We start from the raw sequence: 19482 nt of genomic DNA, 5'->3' as shown, positions 1-19482 counted from the left end.
CTCCGAACAAGTGATGCAGTGAATGATCACGTTTCCTCGTTTCGCCCCCCGCGAGTCTTTGACGCACACCCCATTTTCCAAAAAAATGTGCCCTCGATTGGCTGAATGTGTAATATGAACTGCGGATAAGAGGAAGGATGTGTGGGATTTCAAGGAAGCGCATTAGGTATTACATTTGACACTTTGGTGGGCGGATTGTATTCAACGTGTCGAGCTGCGGTTAGTAAATTCATACGCTCTGCATTTTGTTTATGGCTGACTTTAGAGGAGAAGATGAGCTGCAGACGCTGAAATAAAATGCCTACATTCTTCGGGGGCCTTTCTATTGATGGATAGCATTGCTTGTTATTATCTTTAGCAGTGTTCATTTTGTTCAAACAAATAACTGGTTTTAGAATCATTGTATAGTCCCTTGTTCATTCCCCCAAATATAAATGATATCACATCATGTTGGTAGAGATAGATAAAAGCTAAAAGCATAGCTGACGCAGTACCGACATATTCCCTCCTCTGGCAAACACATCGATTGTTGTTAACACAGAAAATATTTGCATACACAAATTGTTAGGGCACGCGTAGGCTGCACTATTGTAAAACTTTTCAGGAAAGAGAAGAGGAAGAATCAGACAGTTGTTCACATGCACCACATCCACTGCGGAGAAATATTAGAATTAACATGAGACTAAAGCTACTGGAATAAATATTGCTATTCTTGGTAAACCATAGTAGCTCGTTGTATTATGCTAAATGACTGCTAGTTTGCTAACGGCAGCGAGTCTTCTCCATGCAAACAAGTTTACAGCCACGCATTGAAAGAACTGTGCTAAAATACAGATTTCAGTACACTTTTTAGGAGGGATGCCGTTTGTCACACCTTTCTAAAATGTTGAGATCACGGTCAAAAAAGATGGATTCAAAAAGCATATATATAAATATATTTTAACTATTCTAAAGTTTGCATCAACCATATGTTTTTATAGCTACTTATTCTTTACGGTTAGATTGTACATCGTATTTCCTTCATTGTAATATGTGTTTCTGGCCCTGAATAAGTGGGACTGGTAGAACACGTTCATGTAATTCAACACACACACAAAGAAGACATGCACGCCAGTGCAGGCTCCTCAAAACAATCCCTGATGCTCACATCACATAATGGGAGAACTCCAACAAAGGTTTAGGTTGTAGGTTTTAGGTTAAAAAAAAAAATCGCATTACAGTAAACATAAACCATGTTACTGAAAATACACATGATGCATGTTGAAAGCAAATTATGCACAAATAAATGAGTGATTCCCATATAGAGAAAGTATTCACATCTACTCCGGCGTGGTTGTTCTCAGTTTAATAGTTATACTGTGACGTCACTGCTTTAATTGGCTCTCTGGTGTCACCGTTGCACCAATTAACAGTTCACCTGAACCCAAAGAAACCTGCTCCATGACCAGTACACCTGTTCAGCCTCGATACAGCTCGTTAATACATCACTTCATCAACAGTTGACATTATATAGATAGATAGATAGATAGATAGATAGATGTATAAATATATATTTGGTAATCAACGTCACTCGAGCCTTATGTCGCGAGCCCCTGTACGTTAGCCTTCACAAACGTGCCTGACGTTAGCAAAGATAGCTACTCAGCAGTCATCGATTCAAGGTCCACTCCAGAAATAGCCGACCGCATAGTGAACCAAAGAGCGAAACACTTCCCCGCGACAAAAGGCCGACTGCTACGGAAAGGTGTTCGCAGTAACTGACGCGCTGACGGGTCCTCCCTGAAGCCTGTAAACAGGCCATTGCTGTGTGTAAGGTAAGCAGGGCTAGCTAACGCCTGCTAGCCATGCTACACTAGCACTTAAGAGCCAACACTCGGAATACTACATGGTTTCGAGCAACTGGAGAAACGGCTGCATTTCGGGTTCATGGTTGAAGTTCGTGTGCAAAAGAGTTTACCTTAATTCCCACGGTTGGATATATTCCAATGCGGTCGGTACAACATTGCACTTCCCAATAACATCAGCATCCAGCAGAGCTGTAAACACAGGCACAACCAACCCGCTGACACCCGCACTGCGCATGCGCACATCGGTGTCCGTCTGTCCTGTGCTGAGGGAGGATAGAGGAAGCGTTTTCACCACCTAATGACATAATGCTGCAAGTCTCCAATCGGCCGAGACGGGCCTGAGTCTTAATGTCTCATGTCTCAGTGAAGCGGCTTGACTTTTGATTTCGATAAAGCTCAGTCTTTAAGATAAGGGCGATTCTGTTCTTTTTTTTTGGTGCAGGATTTTATCAGTTTTTCTCTTGGATGAGTGTCTCTAGGGAGACAAGTCTGTGAAATATCACAGCAGTAAAGTTTAACTAAGTCGTAGTTCTGTTGCAGATATCTATCTCAAGTGTTCTGTCTCCAAAAGAAACGACGACTTGAGAAACTTGGATCAGACAGTTTTAAGTGTTCCTCTTTCATTAGGGACCTTTTTCTCTGGTAGAATTCCCACTGATATTTTTACAGGGAGTTGTTTCCGGATTAAATTCAAATACTAGAATACAACAACACTACACAGCATGCGAAAACCTGAGTAAAGTATATGTGAGCGAAGCATATTGGCAGTTAAACACAGTGCTGACTTTCAAGTCTTTCAGCATTTCAATAGCCCAAGAAGAAACTCTCTGGGGGATATAAAAGATGAAAGGTCAGTCTAAGAATGGGAGAAATATGCACCCCTGCTTCTGTAGTTATGTGTTGTACTGTATATTGTGGAAAAAAAACTTTCCCCTTTAACAGCGAGTTCAAAGAGAAAACGAAATAAATGAATACTTATTCTTAAACGAGAAATATTAAAAACTCTCCTATGAATTAATTCCGTTATCTAACGTCTCTTATCTTAAATCATGACAGTAATCACAAAGTAACATAATTTGCTGTTGGTTTATTGTGGCATGCAATTTTATGTGCCTTTTAATAATTCCATCTGCTGCTCGGCCAAGCTGTCTGCAAATCAGTGCAATACAGATAAACAAACCAGAATATTCACAGAATCAGTCAGTCAGTCAAAGGATTCTCAAAAGGTTTTGTCAACAGCACATAAATCATTATCATCATAGATTTGACCGATTCCGGTCCTGCATTTACGACAGTAAAAGGGAAACCTTTCACAATGTGATATTTCCAAGGAAATAAATGGAATACGTAACAGTATTATTTATCATGGGAACATTTTAGATATGCTGTCTGAGGAATTTGTTTTCCTCATTCTGAAACATTACAAAACTGCCCAGAGACTTAAACATTGAAATATATCTGGCAATTACAGGTTGTATAAATGAGCGTCAATACTTTAAGTCCATCCAATGATGGTGCCGGACTGTACACAATGACAGATGTGTACCATCTCTTAATAATTCATTTACGTTTCAATCGAACAATAGATTTTGCAAATAAAATGTCTAATACAGACATGAATAGTCAGAAAACATCAGTTTATCATATGATTCACAATCAACAAATAGGCTTTTTCCCATATAATATAGAATAATGAGACACTTTCTGGTCTAATAAAAAACAGTTTCAGCAAATTATCAAATTCAAAACAAATAAGCTGTCTTAGAATATACCAAAGAGGAAAATTACCACGACAACAACCCAATGTGGTGGTAACAATAATAATCGTAAGAACAATAGAATCCCTATCAAACAAGAATGAATTTTCATGAACAAACGAGTAAAATGTTGCAAGCAAACTTCAGCACTTGACGTGGCCACACAGTGGGCATGTGCAGAACTCTTACAGCGCTGGGTGTGTTGTATCACAACTACAGAATCATCAATACTCCTTTGCCATCACAAGAGAGACTATATCACATGCATGACACGGGATGTCCAGGATGATGGAGGGTGGGGGCTCGAGGGTGGGGGGCGGGCAGAGTGCACCCGCTGGCAGTGACGGGGTGGGAATCAGTGCCGTTGGCCACAAAAAAGGTGCCTTGTAGACACTCGGTGTTAGTTCAATACTCACAATACTGCTTTTACGTACAGCAGTGCCCAGCCCTTTCCCATTAAACAGGAATAGCAAAGCCAATATTGATACTGAGAGAGAAAACACTGGCAAAGTAAACATTGGCAAACAATATAATCTCTAACCTGTTACGCTTTGGGTGAAAGGGTTGTTTCTTAAGTATGTACCTGAAATTCAGGTACATACTTCCACAGAATATTTAAGTGACGGATGTGGAAAAAGTAGCTGAGCAACTTAAGTCTTCCCTGAGCGATTCAGACGGGTGAGCATCTAGCCTCCTCTAGTGGGACGAAGCAGAACTGCTTAACAAGTATCTCACTTCTCACCTCGACTACGCCTTCTCCCTCCTCACGCGGTTCACAGTTGAATAATATGAAAAGCCGGGCGACAATCGCATGTACGGAATATACTGTACACTAAATGGCACTTAACGTCACGTGACTTCAAGGTTGAAGCTGTAAACAGATGCAGAGTGAGGGTAAGGTAGCTGAGCTGATGGCATGATTTGGAGCAGCTTAATCACTGTTCTAGCGCTTCCTCAGAAATCACCTCCACAAAACACAAGTTTTTAAAAAGAGAAAAACCCTAAACAGGTTACCAGCCCAATGTTTAAATAATCATTCAGATTAAATAAAGTTCTAAATTGAAACTCAATAAGCAGCCTTCACATGTACAGCTATTTTGCCATCCTCTAAAATAGGATTTAATGTAAAATCTGTCTGAGAAGATCATTTTTGGAAAAAGGTGCAGTTGTTTAAATGAGAAGAAATGACGGCAGAAGCTGTAAACATTTAAATATACGTCAGCCATCCTCTTCTCATTCTACACAAATCTCATAAGATTCAGAGTAGGATATAAACATGATTTTAAATCCTGTATATTCAGAATGAGTTTCCGCTTTTCATGTTATTTATTTGAGTCATTAAAACAAAGCCACACATGTGTGTAAAAGGAAGTGAAGCAAAGCTGCAGAAAATGAACCAGACAGCATAGTGACATAACACAAGACAATCAATTTTGTCTCTAAAATGTAGCAAAGAATACAAAGAGTAACACAAATCGTAATACAAAATACCCCGACATACAACTTCACAGAAGTTAGCGATGCATCAAATAAAAGAAAGCAGTCATTTTCAAAAAGTTAAACAAAGACAAAACACAAGAAGTGGTGTCGCTCACTCGTGTAGGCTTTAACCTGAAATATCATGCGTGACTTCTAGATATTACACTGTGGACGTGGACGTGAACACGCTGGAAAGCACAGAAAATGCTGTGAGCTTACGAAAAAGTGATTCCCAGTTTGTGAGATCAGGTTTACATGAAAAAGGACCAGTGGGCTTGGACACATGTCACTGATCAGAGATCAATGTTTAGGTCTGTGTGAGACGAAGAGGAAGAGGAAGGCCACTGTCTTGCATGTTTGTATCTTCTGTGGGTGAGAGTGTGTGTGTGTGTGTGTGTGTGTGTGTGTGTGTGTGTGTGTGTGTGTGTCCGAGAGAGACCAGCGAGAGTGTCTGGAGGAGGATCAACTAGAAGAACCACTGCAGGCACACAGAGATGAAAGAAACGCTTTTAAGATTGATTGAGTGAGTTCAAGTGGCTGGTATAGAAATCTACTGAATTCGCTCCAGCTGAAAATACAATTCATGTTGTAAATTAGCAATTGGTATTTTTTAGGTCTGCGTACACCCAAGAATACAGCAAAGGTAGTATGGACAAAAAAATACACACATCTTAGTTTTGACCAGTGATCAATTATCTCAGACAAATGGTTTTGATTACTGAGCCGTTGGGTTCTGTCTCTCATCTCATGCGAGTCAGGAGAATTCAGAGGTTAACATATGAAGACCTCTGTTTTCTGTAGTTTTTATATTTCTAGGATGTCAGGAGTGCTTTGATAAGTGTCTCTAAACCTTCGCCTGTCTTGGTCTAAACAGACGCGAGCTACAGAGCAATTACATTCAGTAAATGTGTCGTATTCATATTTACCACATTATGAAAAATGTTCCTGTACTTGTACTTAATATCCAGCGTACTCAACTGCAACCGTGTCGGGGCCGAGACGAAATTTGGTCTGTTGGCATCTTAGTTTGGGCTGTCAACCTACAAAAAGACTGACTAAAGGGAACGATATATATAAAAAAGTAAAATAGCAAATTATACTTAAAAAGTGGCATGAAACGCTTATTCTCCCAAATAAACTTTTGCTCTGAGCTTGGTTGAATGACAATAAACTAAACAACGTGTAAACCAGACGGCTACGATGTTCAGCATCTTCTGTCAGGGGGAACTGGTCGTGTGTTTTTTGGGGGGTTTAAACAACTGAATTACTACATTCTGTGTGCAGCGGTAGATTGGCGATTGGGAGGCAGGCGACTCGGCTCTCAGTTATCGCGGGTCGGATTCTCACTTTGTGTTTCCCCCCTTAGCTTCCGCTGAGCAACATTTCGGTCCCGGGCGCTTCCGGACAAGCCCGCGTGGAAGTGTCCCCCCCCCCGGTCGCGGAGGTCCGGTACGCAGCACAAGCCTGCCGACACCCTGACCTCCTGCGGGAGACACAGACCTCCTTGAACACAGAGAGAGAGAGAGAGGGAGGGGGGAGAAGGAAGGTAGAAAAGGAATGAAAGAGGGGCGTGGACGCCAAGTCGAAGCTCCCTCGGTGGGCGGGCCCCCCTGTGGAACCCTGGTTAACGTGGTAATTCACCTGAAGGCCATCTTCTTCAGCAGGTGAGCGTCCATCTTGTCTGTCAGAGGACCCTCTGTGTGTGGATACTCCTCCACTGGAGGGGAGGGGAGGGGGGAGCAGGTGGGAAGCGTCCTGAGACTGTGGTGCGGCCAGGTCTAAAGACTCCTGGGAGGCCAAGACGGCACTTCGGTCCAATCAGAACGTCCCGACGTTCTGATTGGCAACTCTTCAAAACATCCTTCACCTGCTTCGCCGTCTGTGTGTTTTTTTTTTTTTTTACTGCGCGGGATCCAACGCCCAACTGGGATTTACTCCATTATACCAACCTGAGACTTGATCTCGTGGTGGTCTGAATCCTCCAAGTCAAATGCGCACAGTTCGAGCTCAATGTCCCGCTCTGGGTCCGGTTCGCTTCCGGCCCGGTCCCGACTGTCCCGGCTGTAGGCGACAGACGCGGGAGCTTGCCGATCAGACGCCGTTTTCTCCGCGCTGCTCAACGAAGTCCGGCGGCAGTGAAGCTGCTCACTAAAAAAACACATACAAATACACACAATTTTATACTGTATTTGTTATCTTTTAAGGGCATCCTTGGCATCAAGAGTATATAATGAATAATGAAATAGTAAAATAAAATAATTACAAAGCACTGTGCACTCATGCCCTGGTAATCGGACAGCTTCGAGTAGAAAACAAAAGTGATGTGTGTGTGTGAGAGTGAAGTACCTCTCGAGGAAGCTGGAGTGGCTGGAGGAGTCTGACCCTCTGGGGCTCCACCTGTAGTCGCTGTGATCCAAGTGGTGGCTGTAATCTTTGACAGAAAAGCAAAGAAAGAAAGAAATAACATTGACCTAATGTCGATAATGATAATAAAATGAATGTAATAGACGACAGTAAGGTGCAATAAGAGGTTAGAGACTTCAAAAAAAGATATATATATATATATATCTGCAGCAAAAACAAAGTGGAAACATTTAAAAGATAAAGGACTTCTGTAAGCCTCCTAACCTTTGAAGCTGATGGGGGTGGTGCCGGCGCTGCCCTGGCAGGCCCTGGCTTGGATGGGCTCTGTGGTGTGGTAGCCCGTGCGAGATGCCCTGGATATGGCCCCCCACTTGGAGATGATGGGCCCCTCGCTGAAGGGAATGATGGGATCCTCGTCCTTCAAGCGCCGGTAATGATCCAGCGAATGCAGCCACCGCTTCCCGACACTACTGACGCCACTTCCCCCGCCCCCGTCGCCATCCAACTCCTGCATGAGAAGAACGCGGACGCTGAGATCTCAACATTTACAAAAAAAAAAAAAAGGGTTTGCCTTTAGATGTGTGCATGCGCCTACTTGCGGATGCGGGAAGAGTCTCACCGAGTGCTCTGAGCAGGACTGAGCTGAGGCGTGTGCGAGCGTTTCGGGCTCGAAGGGGCTGAGACACGTGCCGATGGACCCGCAGGACCACGGAGAGTAGTGCGCTAAGCTTTCCTCACCTCTGAACCTGCACCCCACACACTGGCCTCCGGTGCTCTCCACATGCTGAAAGAAGGAGTGGGACACTTAGAAGGATGCTGCCGACGCCATTACACCCTTTGTTATGATTGCTATCCTAGCACTGCAGCTTTTATACGTAGTAGTACGTGTAAATCATTGTTTGGCTTACTGCTACTAATATAGGACTCATTTCTGTCTCATGCATTGAATAACGTTTTTTTTAGTGGGGTGTGGGGTGGGGGGGGGGGGGGTCCTGCTGTTTCGGGTCAGAGGATGTCGCATTTGTACAGTTGTAAAGCCCTCTGAGGCCAATTTATCATTTGTGATTTTGGGCAATACAAACTAGATTGAATTGAATGGGATTACACAATGACTCAGCGGTAAACTCACTCACCACTTCCACCACCTCTCTAAATGGGTTCCTCCAATTGTCCTCACAGTCCGAAAATAAGCAGATAAGGTGAACAAGAGACTCTAACTTGGCCCGGGGGTGTGATGTCAAATGAATATTAAACATGAGGTCCGAGTTTTAAAGGGGCTCACATACCAGCCGAAGGGCACTAACTGACCTGGAGCTGGTTTGCTGATCCTCGTGTCAAGCACTTGGTATCCTTACGTAGAAATAATCTTTTAGCTGGTCTTGGTAGTTTATGCTCGTTACGTAGAGGCATGAAAATCAAATTGAGATTTTACTCCACAGTCACTTATGGCTTCTTTAATCGGCGCTCAATTGGAAAGCGGATATCTTCACAGATCTGACATGCTGTTGAACAAAGTTTTACTCCGCCGAAAGCCTGAGTCACTGCTTGTTAACGTCTCTCCTCTCGCGTTCACCATTTCTCTCCCTCATTCACACACTCACCCACACGCAACGCAACAATTGTGCATTGCTATGATATCTCTCTCCACAGTTGCTAAGCAACCATCCCCCCACCAAAATAGCATTGGGCACAGCTGTGCTTTTTGGGATAGGCATTTAATCCTACATATTTTAAAAACGCTTCATCACAAAAGTAATTTATTCCTCTCAGATTCAGGTGGCTGCGGTGAAACTATTAACCAGCCAGTCATGGCGACGTTCTGATCTCAATCGTCGTGCCCACCGACACCCTGAACAATGGCCAGTGCGTACGCGCGTGCACATGTGTCGCGTCTCATGTCTGGTCGCTACCTCGGTTGCAAAATCGATGGTGAAGACGGGGGAGGACTGGGAGGGCCTGTTGGCGTTATGATGGTGGTGGTGATGATGAGCCCACTGCTCCTGCTTCCTTCTGAACAGATCCTCGTAGCCGAGAGGAACGCGGCCATAATCCTGACGAGGGAGCGTTTGACAAGACGGGGGCGGGGGAGGTGGGGGGGGTATGGAAGAGAAAAGAGGAGATCACACATCTGACTGAGGCCATCATGGACAGCTGATGACTAATACATACAGTAACAGTAAAGGACTTTTTAGTTGAATCAATGAACCGTTTTTAGGTGTTCTGACTGCATGTTACGTCCAGTTATGGTCGAGACAGCTGGTCTTTGCAGAAGATGTTAGGGGTGGAAACAATATAAAAGAGCGGCCCAAGACAAGGCGATACAATAGCTCTTAAATAACAGCCAATCTTCTAATGTGCCCATTTTATTTAGATCCTATAGGACTGTTGGTTTTGTATTAGCCTGTTGTAAAAAAGAATCACTGCGCTCCACCAGCATACTGTACATCCAGGGGGCGGAGACAAAAGGTCTGCTCAAGGGCTACGGCACTGTATTGCATTGCATGGTTCAGGTATTTCAATAACAAAATGTTTGTTTCCTCCTGGAAAGCGTGAATATCTAACAATTCATTCTTTGTTTGGAATAAATGTACCTAATAAAAAAAGGATGTCTTGGAGACTGTTCCCCTTATTAATAATGAATATCACAGGTACGGTGGCCTGACAGAATACTTGGTTGTACTGAATGTACTGCAAAGCTGCGGTAGTCAAACTGGTAATGCAATATGATGATGTGAGAAGGGAGAGACGAGAGAGGGGGAGGCGGAAACGTATTTGGATGAGCAGTGGGAGGACTACAGAGGAGGTTGATGCTACAAACTGCAGCTCTGTGGCTGGCAGGGACCGTAGAGGTGAGATTATGTGTGGGTGTAAAAAGAGAAACGAAAGGAAAGGAAATGTTGCTGAAAAGAACTCCTGAAGCTGTACGCGAGACGGTTAACAACAGAAAGTCATTTTAATGCAACCTTCGGCGGAGAGCATTATTATCTAATTATTGCATGTCTTAATATGGATCAATAATCAATCAATAATTAAAATACACTGTAATTTAAGGTTATGATTGTCTGAAAATGGATCATATGCTTGTTCTGGGAACCTTGTAAATACCCTCACAAAAGTCGCCACGTAAGCGCCCGTTAGCACTGCTTTTTAACGGGTCACGTTGCGTCATTTAAAAAATAAATCCCTTCAGCCAATCAGAGGAGAGTATTTCCCGCGGCGTCACCATGCACCTTATTTCTGACCTACCCTGTTTAGGCCTGCGCGGTGTTCAGCTGCAGAGCAGTAGTTGCTGTCTAGAGAGTTGAATCTCTCCCTGAGTGGAGGCTGGTAGACGGAGGAATGCAGCACCTCCGGAGGCAGTGAGTTACTCCTGGCATCCTCTCTGTGGTACAGCTGTTTGTGACAGAAATCATCAATTTCAGCCACGAGTAGCAAATGAACAGCAGCTTGACTGTGGGCCGGCGGCTCACCTGAGGCCTCCATACTCTCCTGCTGTCGTAGAGCGGCGCGTAAACGCCGTGTGCAGAGGTCAGAGGGCCGTATTGAGGCTGCCCCGGGTGGTGGTGATGGAAGGCAGGAGCTCCCATCCGATCCCTGGGCGGGTACCCGGACGAAGAGGAGGAAGTGGGGTGGGGCGCCTGAGGGTCACCGGCGTAGGAAGACGACAGAGGGCCAACGGAGGGCGGCAGAGAGGATTCTGGGACGTTGGAGGATCGAAGGAAGCGAGCCATGCAGGGTTTGTGAGGAGGGTGAAGAGTGGATTGGTAGTAGGAACCTGCCGGAGAGACGGGTGGGGAAGAAGATGGATGGGCGACCACATTATTTCCCATTAAAACAATAACGTTTATGTCTTATTAATTGATCCTTTTATTTAACGATTGACTCACAGGCTGGCTGATAGTGGGGCGTGTCGTATGCATGGGAGTGGGACTCCTGATAGTACAGCTCTGACGCCTGAGAGGGATGTGGTGCACGCACTATGAACTGACCATGTTTGGGCGTAGGAGCGCCCCCATCACCCCGCCCGACTGTTGTCAAGGGAGATGACGCTGAAGAGTGGCTGACTGGTGTCCTGGGAGGGGAGACGGGCTTCCTGGTGGACAGAACGACAACGTAAATAAGAGAAATGAGGATTTGACTAGATTCAATCAACTTTATTTATGTTTATATATTACCTATTTTTATATTGCTTGATTACTTATTGTCTATATTCACTTGGGCATGTCTGACTCCACGTGAATAGCTAAACTGGATCTGCTGTCACGAGGTAAAAAGCATCAAATAGAAGGCATGGAAGCCTTGGTGAAACAGTGGATGATGATTCTTACTGTTCAGTTGACCCCGATGTGTTTCGGGTCGACATGCCGTTGAATCCGTTGGCCGCATTGGATACATTCGCCGCCGCTCTACTCGTGTCCTCCATCATGTCGGCCCCTCTGGAGATCAGTTGGGGGTGAGTCAGGTCGGACACTGCCTCTGTCGGGGAGTCTGTGTTCTCCCCGTTGCTTTTGAGCCCCGGCCCCATTTCTGTACACACGTCTGTGTGGACGCTGCCCTCCATAGTGAAGGTTTTACCCATAACCCCCGGCGCTAACGGGAACGGCCGGCCCACGCTGCTGCTCTTCTTGTTTCTCAGTCTAAACCTGTAAAGAGATGACGGGACAAAAGGGAAATTCAGTATTGTGGGGACAGATTACGTGTTGCACAAAGGAGGACCTCTTGTAAATCACCCAGTAAATAAATACACAAGTAATAAATAATACATTCTAATTTGATTACGGTTGGGAACGGCTGTGTAGGGACAGGACTCACTTCTCAAGCTCATCCTGTGTGTGTGCAAAGGTACAGTTGGTTCCTCTCGGACAGCCTCCTTGCTGACGAAGATCTCGACACATGCTGGTCTTGTACTTGCTGTTGGCCTGAGGCTGTAAAATGCACGGACACAACGCACATTTAGCGTAAAATTAAAGCAATCTATGTATGTTTTTAATCAAAGATATACATTTACACCTAGTATCAACATCCTCATGATGACAAGATGGAAGTTAATGCTTAACAGCGTATCCATGGCGATTCCATTTTTTGTCATCACACTGTTGCACAACTCATTTCTGTAATTGTTGAAGGCACGGGAAACACCAAAGCGGTGTCAAATAGACGACTCTTTACTGTCACGTCACATCTCAAGTCAACGCCAACAAACAGATGAATAGTAAATGCCTTGGAATTAGCTTGATCAGAGACTGAACAGATGTTCCATTTCAAACCTGTTTTCCTCCAAAAAAAACAAACAGAAAAACATGTTTTGGTTTATAGCTTATAAAAACACTACCATGGTCATTTTTGTGGATTTTAATTTTTGATTTGAGCCACAAAATGTGTCACTTGGCACCAGACAGAACTTGCCAGGGATGACGGCAGACAAAATATTATCCTCGTATTGGACATCATCTAATCATTTTTTTTCGTTTGTTGTGTTCTTCTAATTTAAATACCATAATCAATACAATCTGTTCCTACAGCACCGGCGTACCTGCGGAGCGTCGTGGCTCTTCTTGCTGAAGTTCTGTATAAATTCCACGAGTCCATGAACCACCAACTTCACAGCCAGCATCACGCTTTCCAGCTCCTCCCATGACGGCGCCGGGGCATCTGCGAACACGTCAACAACACGGTGTGTTTAGCAGAGAGTCGCATCGGAAAAAGGCAACAAAGAAAGAATCATCCGACACAGTTGAGTATCTTTTGGATGATGAGACACACATCCTTTTTATTTCCGTTATAGAGTGTGTGCTGAAGGTTGAAATAACAAAGTGTGCACAGCCTTCGTAAGGCTTTGCTTAATCACAGTGATAATAATATTATGCCACAACACTCACAGTGAAGCGCTGACATTTACTGTGTTCATAGTCCTAGTTTAGCATGTCACCATGCTAACTTTAGAGCTGGTCACAACCCAAAGTGCTCGACACATTACACATTTTAAAAATGAATTTATTTAATAAATATTTAATATTTAATTTTCAAATAAGAATGGGACCCGCTTTCATGGCAATCCATTAGTTATACCATTAAATCAATTTAAAGTCTTCACAATACAGTGCAATCATATTTCTAACACTGTGGTCAATAAATATTCAACACACAGGAGCAATCTGTAGCTTCAATCGTCTCTTTTGGGCTATTTAATTGTATTTTGATATGTGGGTGCTGCAGCTTCCCCACTTGCTTCACTTGGCATTAATACAAATAATCTTTGAGGAACAGGACAAGCCCTTTATTCTGAGGAGTGTCAATCATTCAGGTTCATTAGCATTCATTCACACAAACAAACTGACACACCTGCGTTGTGGTCTAAGTTGGCCAGCAGCTCAAGATGTGGCCTCAGGCTCGTGAGGTTGGCCGGGTCTCCCGTCCTCTGCAGGACAATCGTCAGCTCCTGGACGCTCTTTGCGAACGACTCTGGAGACTGCAACTGGAGCAGAAGATAGAAGAGGAGACTGAGGCTTTAAAAGAAAATGAAAGAGAGATGAATTCGTCCCGATGCTACTGTCCTCCAGAGGCTTGTCATACCCACGGCGGGGGGGCGGGGGCAAGCGTCAATGGCAAGCACAATGACAGCCTGGTGCTCATGACGGGCAAATGCGTCATGCTGGTACCTTGTCAATGATGGACTGCATATGTGACTTGTGGACCAGGTCTCCGTACAACAGAGAAGACCACTGCTCGGGGGAGATCCGCAGGCCCGCCTCCATGGCGATGTGGACGATCTGAGCATCATGTTCCCTCCGGAGAGCCTCATACGTTCGAAACTCTTCTTTCAGCTGCATCAGTGAGGAGTCTTCATCCCGCTTGGTGACCTGACAGACAATGGAGAGAGCGAGAGAGAGAGAGAGAGAGAGAGAGAGAGAGAGGGAGAGAATAGGAAAGAGGGGGATTGAGAGCAAAGACAAAGTTGGACAGTTATTTTGCCCTTGAATGAAAGTACTATTATTCATCTTAACCCTAACATTCAATTTCACTCCTTGTTAATACACAAGACACTCTGGAAAAGTCGGCATGAAATTGTATTTATTTATTCCAAAAGAGACGTTACAGAGAATTACTCTGCAGGTATGATGCGTCATCTGAGACAGTCTAGTTATAATATACCTTAGCATAACTAGCAAATCTGTATTTTTATATAGGCAAGTAGTTAGTCGGCATGTGGTGTCTTCAGACTCACAAACTCCAATTCAGATCAGACAAGGGAGGATTCCCCCCTTCTCAGAATCTGCCCTATGAGTAATCATCACGAGACACCAACACACACCCACACATCCTGCTACCACATAACAAATCTGACTAGTTTAGATTAGAGTAGTCAAGATTACAACCGAAAGAATTAGATTTCCTTATTATTGCTTGTTATTATGTGTGTGTGTGTGTGTGAGTTTTTGACACTGTCTGTCTCCCTCCTACAGGGCGGGGCATCAAGGGCAAATATAGAGTCAGGAGCAGATAGCTGGCATATCTGCCCTACCAGCAATGTCTGTCATCAGATAACAGGCACAGAAATACACGCAGAGACAGAAAGTTTATCCACAGACGCTCGTATCCTCATTAGAGATAGCACTTGTATGTAGCAATATGATGTTGGTAATATGAGCATCAATAAAGGTTGGAGCTCAAACTACAGTTGAAACGTTTAATGAAGTCTAATAAGTGGAACATGTTATACTTAAACTCACAGGAATACAAGTTTTTGTAAAACATAGCTTCACGTTGCCCGTACCTTGAAGCAGGAGGCCCTGTAGAGAAGCTGCACCACGTGCCCTATGCTGGTTTTGGAGGCCTGGGGGAACCGAGCCTCGAGCTTTTGGACCACGAACAAAACTAACACCTTCCTGGACAAAGCTGAGCCGTCCTCCAGAGCCAGTAAAACCAGCTTCAGAGCATCTTCTTGCATAGCTGAAGAGGGAGCGACGCGGAGGGATGCAGGTGTCCAGCGGACGACGGGAACAGGTGAGAATGTTGGGAGGATGAAAAAAAAATACAACGCATGTTTTAATTGACGAATCAAACAATCTGTTTCCAACAGGCAAAGGGGTCTTGCAAGCGGGTGTCCTCAGACTTTCAATGAACTCCTTCTGTTATCATGATGAGAAACGGTTTCCCAGTCAGAATCTGCCCTATGAGTAATCATCACAGGACACCGGGTACCAGCACCAGCAGCCACTTGGGTGAGGCTAACAAGACAGGCATACCACAAGGTTAGTAATAATGCATTTTGGCCCTTATTGATGACTTTATAAATAAATATTTTTTATGTTTTTACATTATTAATGCTTCCAATAAAATATATTAGTCATTGTAATGTTGTATTATTGTCATTAGCAGTTGATTCTACCTTCTAAGTAGAATCAACTGGAACAATGTGATTCAAAATAAACAAGTAACTCTCCGGTAGACTTAGGAAGATATTGTTGAATGAGGCACTTGTCTCCATCAGATTTGCAAAATAAAATAAAAGTTATGTGGAATCTGCCAAAAAATTCCAATCAAATGTCTTGTAAATCCAATGTCTTGGTAGCCTCACACATCTGTGCATCTTTTATCTCAGAGCGAGATGTCTGATGTCACCGATACGTGCGTGTTGCGTGTGTCATTCACACCCACCGGGTCCCAGGAACTGGCAGCCCCGCGCCCTCACCGCTGCCCATAGGTTGGCAGAGAGCTGCTGGGGGTTCTGGTGCTGCAGGATGAGCTCGGTTACGGTCCGTTCCCCCAGCGAGCGACCCGCCCGCACCGCCCGCACGCGGCCCTCTTCCTCCACCAGCTGGCAGTTCACCAAGGTCACCAGCTTCCTCTGCATTGGCCGACTGAGCACGCTGGGATTCAGAGCCGCCACGCCTGCGGAGAGGCGACAGTTCTGTAGCACCGTGGAACTTTCACGAGGGAAACATTTACCTTGGTGAGCAGTCTTCATTTCGTCTTGATTAAACATTGTTTAAGTCCGTTACAATGTACTATGTACGTGTATTTACAAGCCTCCTGCAAAGATGAGCAAATGGTTTGTGCTTCTTAAGGAACCCGAACAGGACAAAGTGGATCTTCCAAATGATGAATGAATAATGAATGTTGCCACAGCACCGTCACACTGAATGAACAAACAAAATGCTGGTCATTTCAGGGAGGTCAATCTTTTCTCGTCTGGTTATGCGGAGAGAAACAATCTTTCCTCAGAACCATAAAAGTCCAGCTTCCAGGCGCCGTGGGAAGTGTGAGGAGCGTGAAAAGCCAAGTCGCGCAGCCCACGCACGTTTAGCGAGAAGAGCTTCATTCTCTTTCACAGATGCCCAAAAGTTTCAAAACTCCAAAAGCAGAAACCCAAAAAACAGACGTGCCTATCTAGGGACAAACCTTTCGCTCCGCTGATGGGTTTCAGGTAGACAGCCAGCTCTTCCACGCACACCTTGCACGCCTCGTAGTTCTCGACTTCTGCTGCGCTGCTCAGGCTCACCTGTTGCACGTCCGGGACCTAAGAGACACACATCACGAGGGCCCAGGCGTGAAAAAACAGACACACAGAAAGGTTTTTAACTCCCAAAAATACCACCCCGGACTCACCTGAGCTCCGACCAGCTGCAGCAGGGCACAGTTGACCGGCAGCAGGTCGATGTCGGTGCTGATTGGCGTCTGATCGAAGGGGCAGGCCTTGCGGTGCAGTTTGTGTAGGCAGGTCTTACACACCGTGTGGGAGCAGCCCAGGCTGATGGGCTGGTGGCCGCTGCTGTCAAATTCATTGTAGCAGATGGGACAGGACAGGAACTCCGTCCACTGGGCCGCCTGCACGGGCATCCTGCCAGCGCACCACCGAGGGGGGCGTCGGCGAGCTCAGGGGCCACGCATGCCAACGAGCCCCGACAACAGCGCCCGCTTGCCAGTGCCAACGGCGACTGTGAGACACGGGACGTAAAGTTAAGACACGCGTCATAACGCACAAACACTGGAGCTGCAACTGAGAACGTGCACTGCTGGTTTGTCGGCAGAAAGTTTACTAGTTTATTTTAGGACTAATTCTATTACTCGCACTTGCACTCAACAAGACTATAGAGAATGTATTAAGTGGAGTGTGTAAGTATTGTGACACTTTAAGTACAGGTGCTATTATGAATGAACGTGATCTACATTAGCTAACAGAAAATTACCTATTTTATTTTTTGTATTTGTTTCCAACAAATAAAGGAGCAGAGTTAATGTAATTAAGTCTAACTTAAGTACACAGGCAATCGCCTGCCACTTTGGCTATAAAAGCCATATATTTATTTAATTTGGGCGCAAATAGCACTCTCACCCAAAATAAATTCTTGGAAAATGATTAAGACGTAGTAGTAACAGGCCTTGCTGTGATCCCAGTTTGGTAATAAGTCCCAACACCGACTGCACACTACTGAAACAACACCATCAAACGATAACAATCAAAGTAGGCAGTAACATGTATTGAATTCCATTCATTCATCAAATCAAATAAGTCCAAACCCAATATTTGAGAGGTAGACATCATTCAAAAACATGGATGAGGACAATAATTATTTTAGCCTCCACTTCCTGCTCTTCCAGACAATCCCGCTCTATGCCTAGACATAATAATAATAATACTGAATGATTAGTTTCCCGGACAACTGATACGCTCACACCGATAAACCCTGTTTCAGGGAAAGGTTGTGGGTGAATGTGTTTACTCGTGCCAAATGTTCCCAAACAATATTTTAGATCAAACCCTTCATTGAAAGCAATTAAATTCTCCCAGAGGAAAATTGTTGGCAATTAAATGATTTTTACTTTATTTATTTGATACAGACAGTGTATAGACAGTGCAGTATAATAACATATTTTCTACAACTTTGTGTGCTCCTTACCTTATTTGATGCATCGTCCCATTAACCAAAAAGAAAATGTTCAATAAATGCATGCAACATAATGGAAGACATCCTTATGCAAAGTGTTTCAGCATGCAGGCCGCATGCACCTGTCGCTGCATCTGTTCCAACTGCCCACCAACATGACAGCTGGTGCCCTCACAAAACAGGTGCCATGATAATCTGAACAAAAGCCTATTCAAATGGCTTCATGGATACAGTAAAACACCCCCTTTAAATGAATAAAGTAGCTCTACAGTGTGAACACGTTGGTCCTCCAGAAAGAAAAAGTGGAAATCTGCCCTTCACGCACCCATCGTCCGACACTTTTATTAAAATCATAACATTATATTGACACGCATATATATATATATATATACGCACCTCCCGCGCTGCCCACGTAGCGCGGCCCCCGAGGGACCCTGAGGGACCCCCTCCCTGATCGCATGGACAGCTCCACACTGTCCTCGCGCGTCATGTTTCCTTCTGCGACGAGCCCAAATATAACACCGGTTGCTGCCGTTTGCAGCCCACTTACTGAGTGAGTACCGTCCGAGGAAGAGCGAGGACAAAAGCGGCGTCTTGGCACGCGTGAGCGTGGATCCGACTCCCCTTCGTCGTGCGAACGGATTGGGGAGTGGTGCAAACTCTGGGGGGGGGGGTCAACTGTTTCGAACAGCGATTCGACGGCTGTAGTCACCACCTGTTCCTGCTCTGAGCAACTGCTACGTCCTATCAGGTTCCTTTTTTTTTTACTGACAGCTCCCAGCAGAATACGAGTCTGGCCTGTACCTTCTGTGCAGAAATGATTCCCGCACAGAGGGCTTGGTCCAGGTCCGTGCACTGTCACACCACGACTGCATTCATAAAATATGCATAAGTACAGTGCATTATATCATGCTGTGCACAAGACCTCCCTTCCATGTATGCGAACATGAGTGGATTCATCTGCTCTTGTGAAAAGGAGGGGAAGAAGTGGGCATGTTGTGGTGTCACAGGAAAGCTAGACTTCCTCATCAGGCTTCCCTTCCTCATTTAAAAATGAGGAAATCAACTTTCCAGCCATGTTTGCATTGTTTCACATATGTTCATGCCTGCAATTCACCTATACTGGTTTGTGGTGGGAACTTGCAT

At 44.8% G+C, this 19482-nt stretch overlaps 2 protein-coding genes across 5 annotated transcripts in view; both read right to left on the bottom strand.

Moving 5' to 3' along the window:
- Window positions 1-2111, bottom strand: part of rabgap1 (RAB GTPase activating protein 1) — a 47744-nt gene extending 45633 nt beyond the window's left edge. The window contains exon 1 of one of the 4 annotated variants that reach the window (XM_040198332.2): window positions 1958-2111. The gene's annotated coding sequence lies outside the window, so the exon portion shown is untranslated. The remainder of the gene's footprint in view (window positions 1-1957) is intronic. The other 3 variants (XM_040198333.2, XM_040198335.2, XM_040198334.2) reach the window with 3 other exon arrangements.
- An 803-nt stretch (window positions 2112-2914) lies between these two features.
- rc3h2 (ring finger and CCCH-type domains 2) lies at window positions 2915-18987 on the bottom strand. Its single transcript, XM_078087887.1, is given in 22 exon segments — window positions 2915-6514; window positions 6517-6586; window positions 6725-6823; window positions 6825-6871; window positions 7033-7231; window positions 7430-7514; window positions 7712-7955; window positions 8043-8231; window positions 9358-9498; window positions 10694-10840; window positions 10918-11222; window positions 11335-11540; window positions 11776-12090; window positions 12260-12372; window positions 12981-13099; window positions 13790-13922; window positions 14107-14307; window positions 15222-15397; window positions 16106-16339; window positions 16850-16967; window positions 17057-17385; window positions 18733-18987. Coding segments are annotated over 21 exon segments (3441 nt in total). The 5' UTR covers window positions 17288-17385; window positions 18733-18987; the 3' UTR covers window positions 2915-6445.
- Between the last annotated feature and the right edge of the window lie 495 nt (window positions 18988-19482).

This window comes from Gasterosteus aculeatus, chromosome 14 (assembly GCF_964276395.1).
Source record: "Gasterosteus aculeatus chromosome 14, fGasAcu3.hap1.1, whole genome shotgun sequence".
Lineage (NCBI taxonomy): Eukaryota > Metazoa > Chordata > Actinopteri > Perciformes > Gasterosteidae > Gasterosteus > Gasterosteus aculeatus.
The sequence above is the reverse complement of the archived record's forward strand: the minus strand, read 5'-3'. Positions and strand labels throughout refer to the sequence as shown.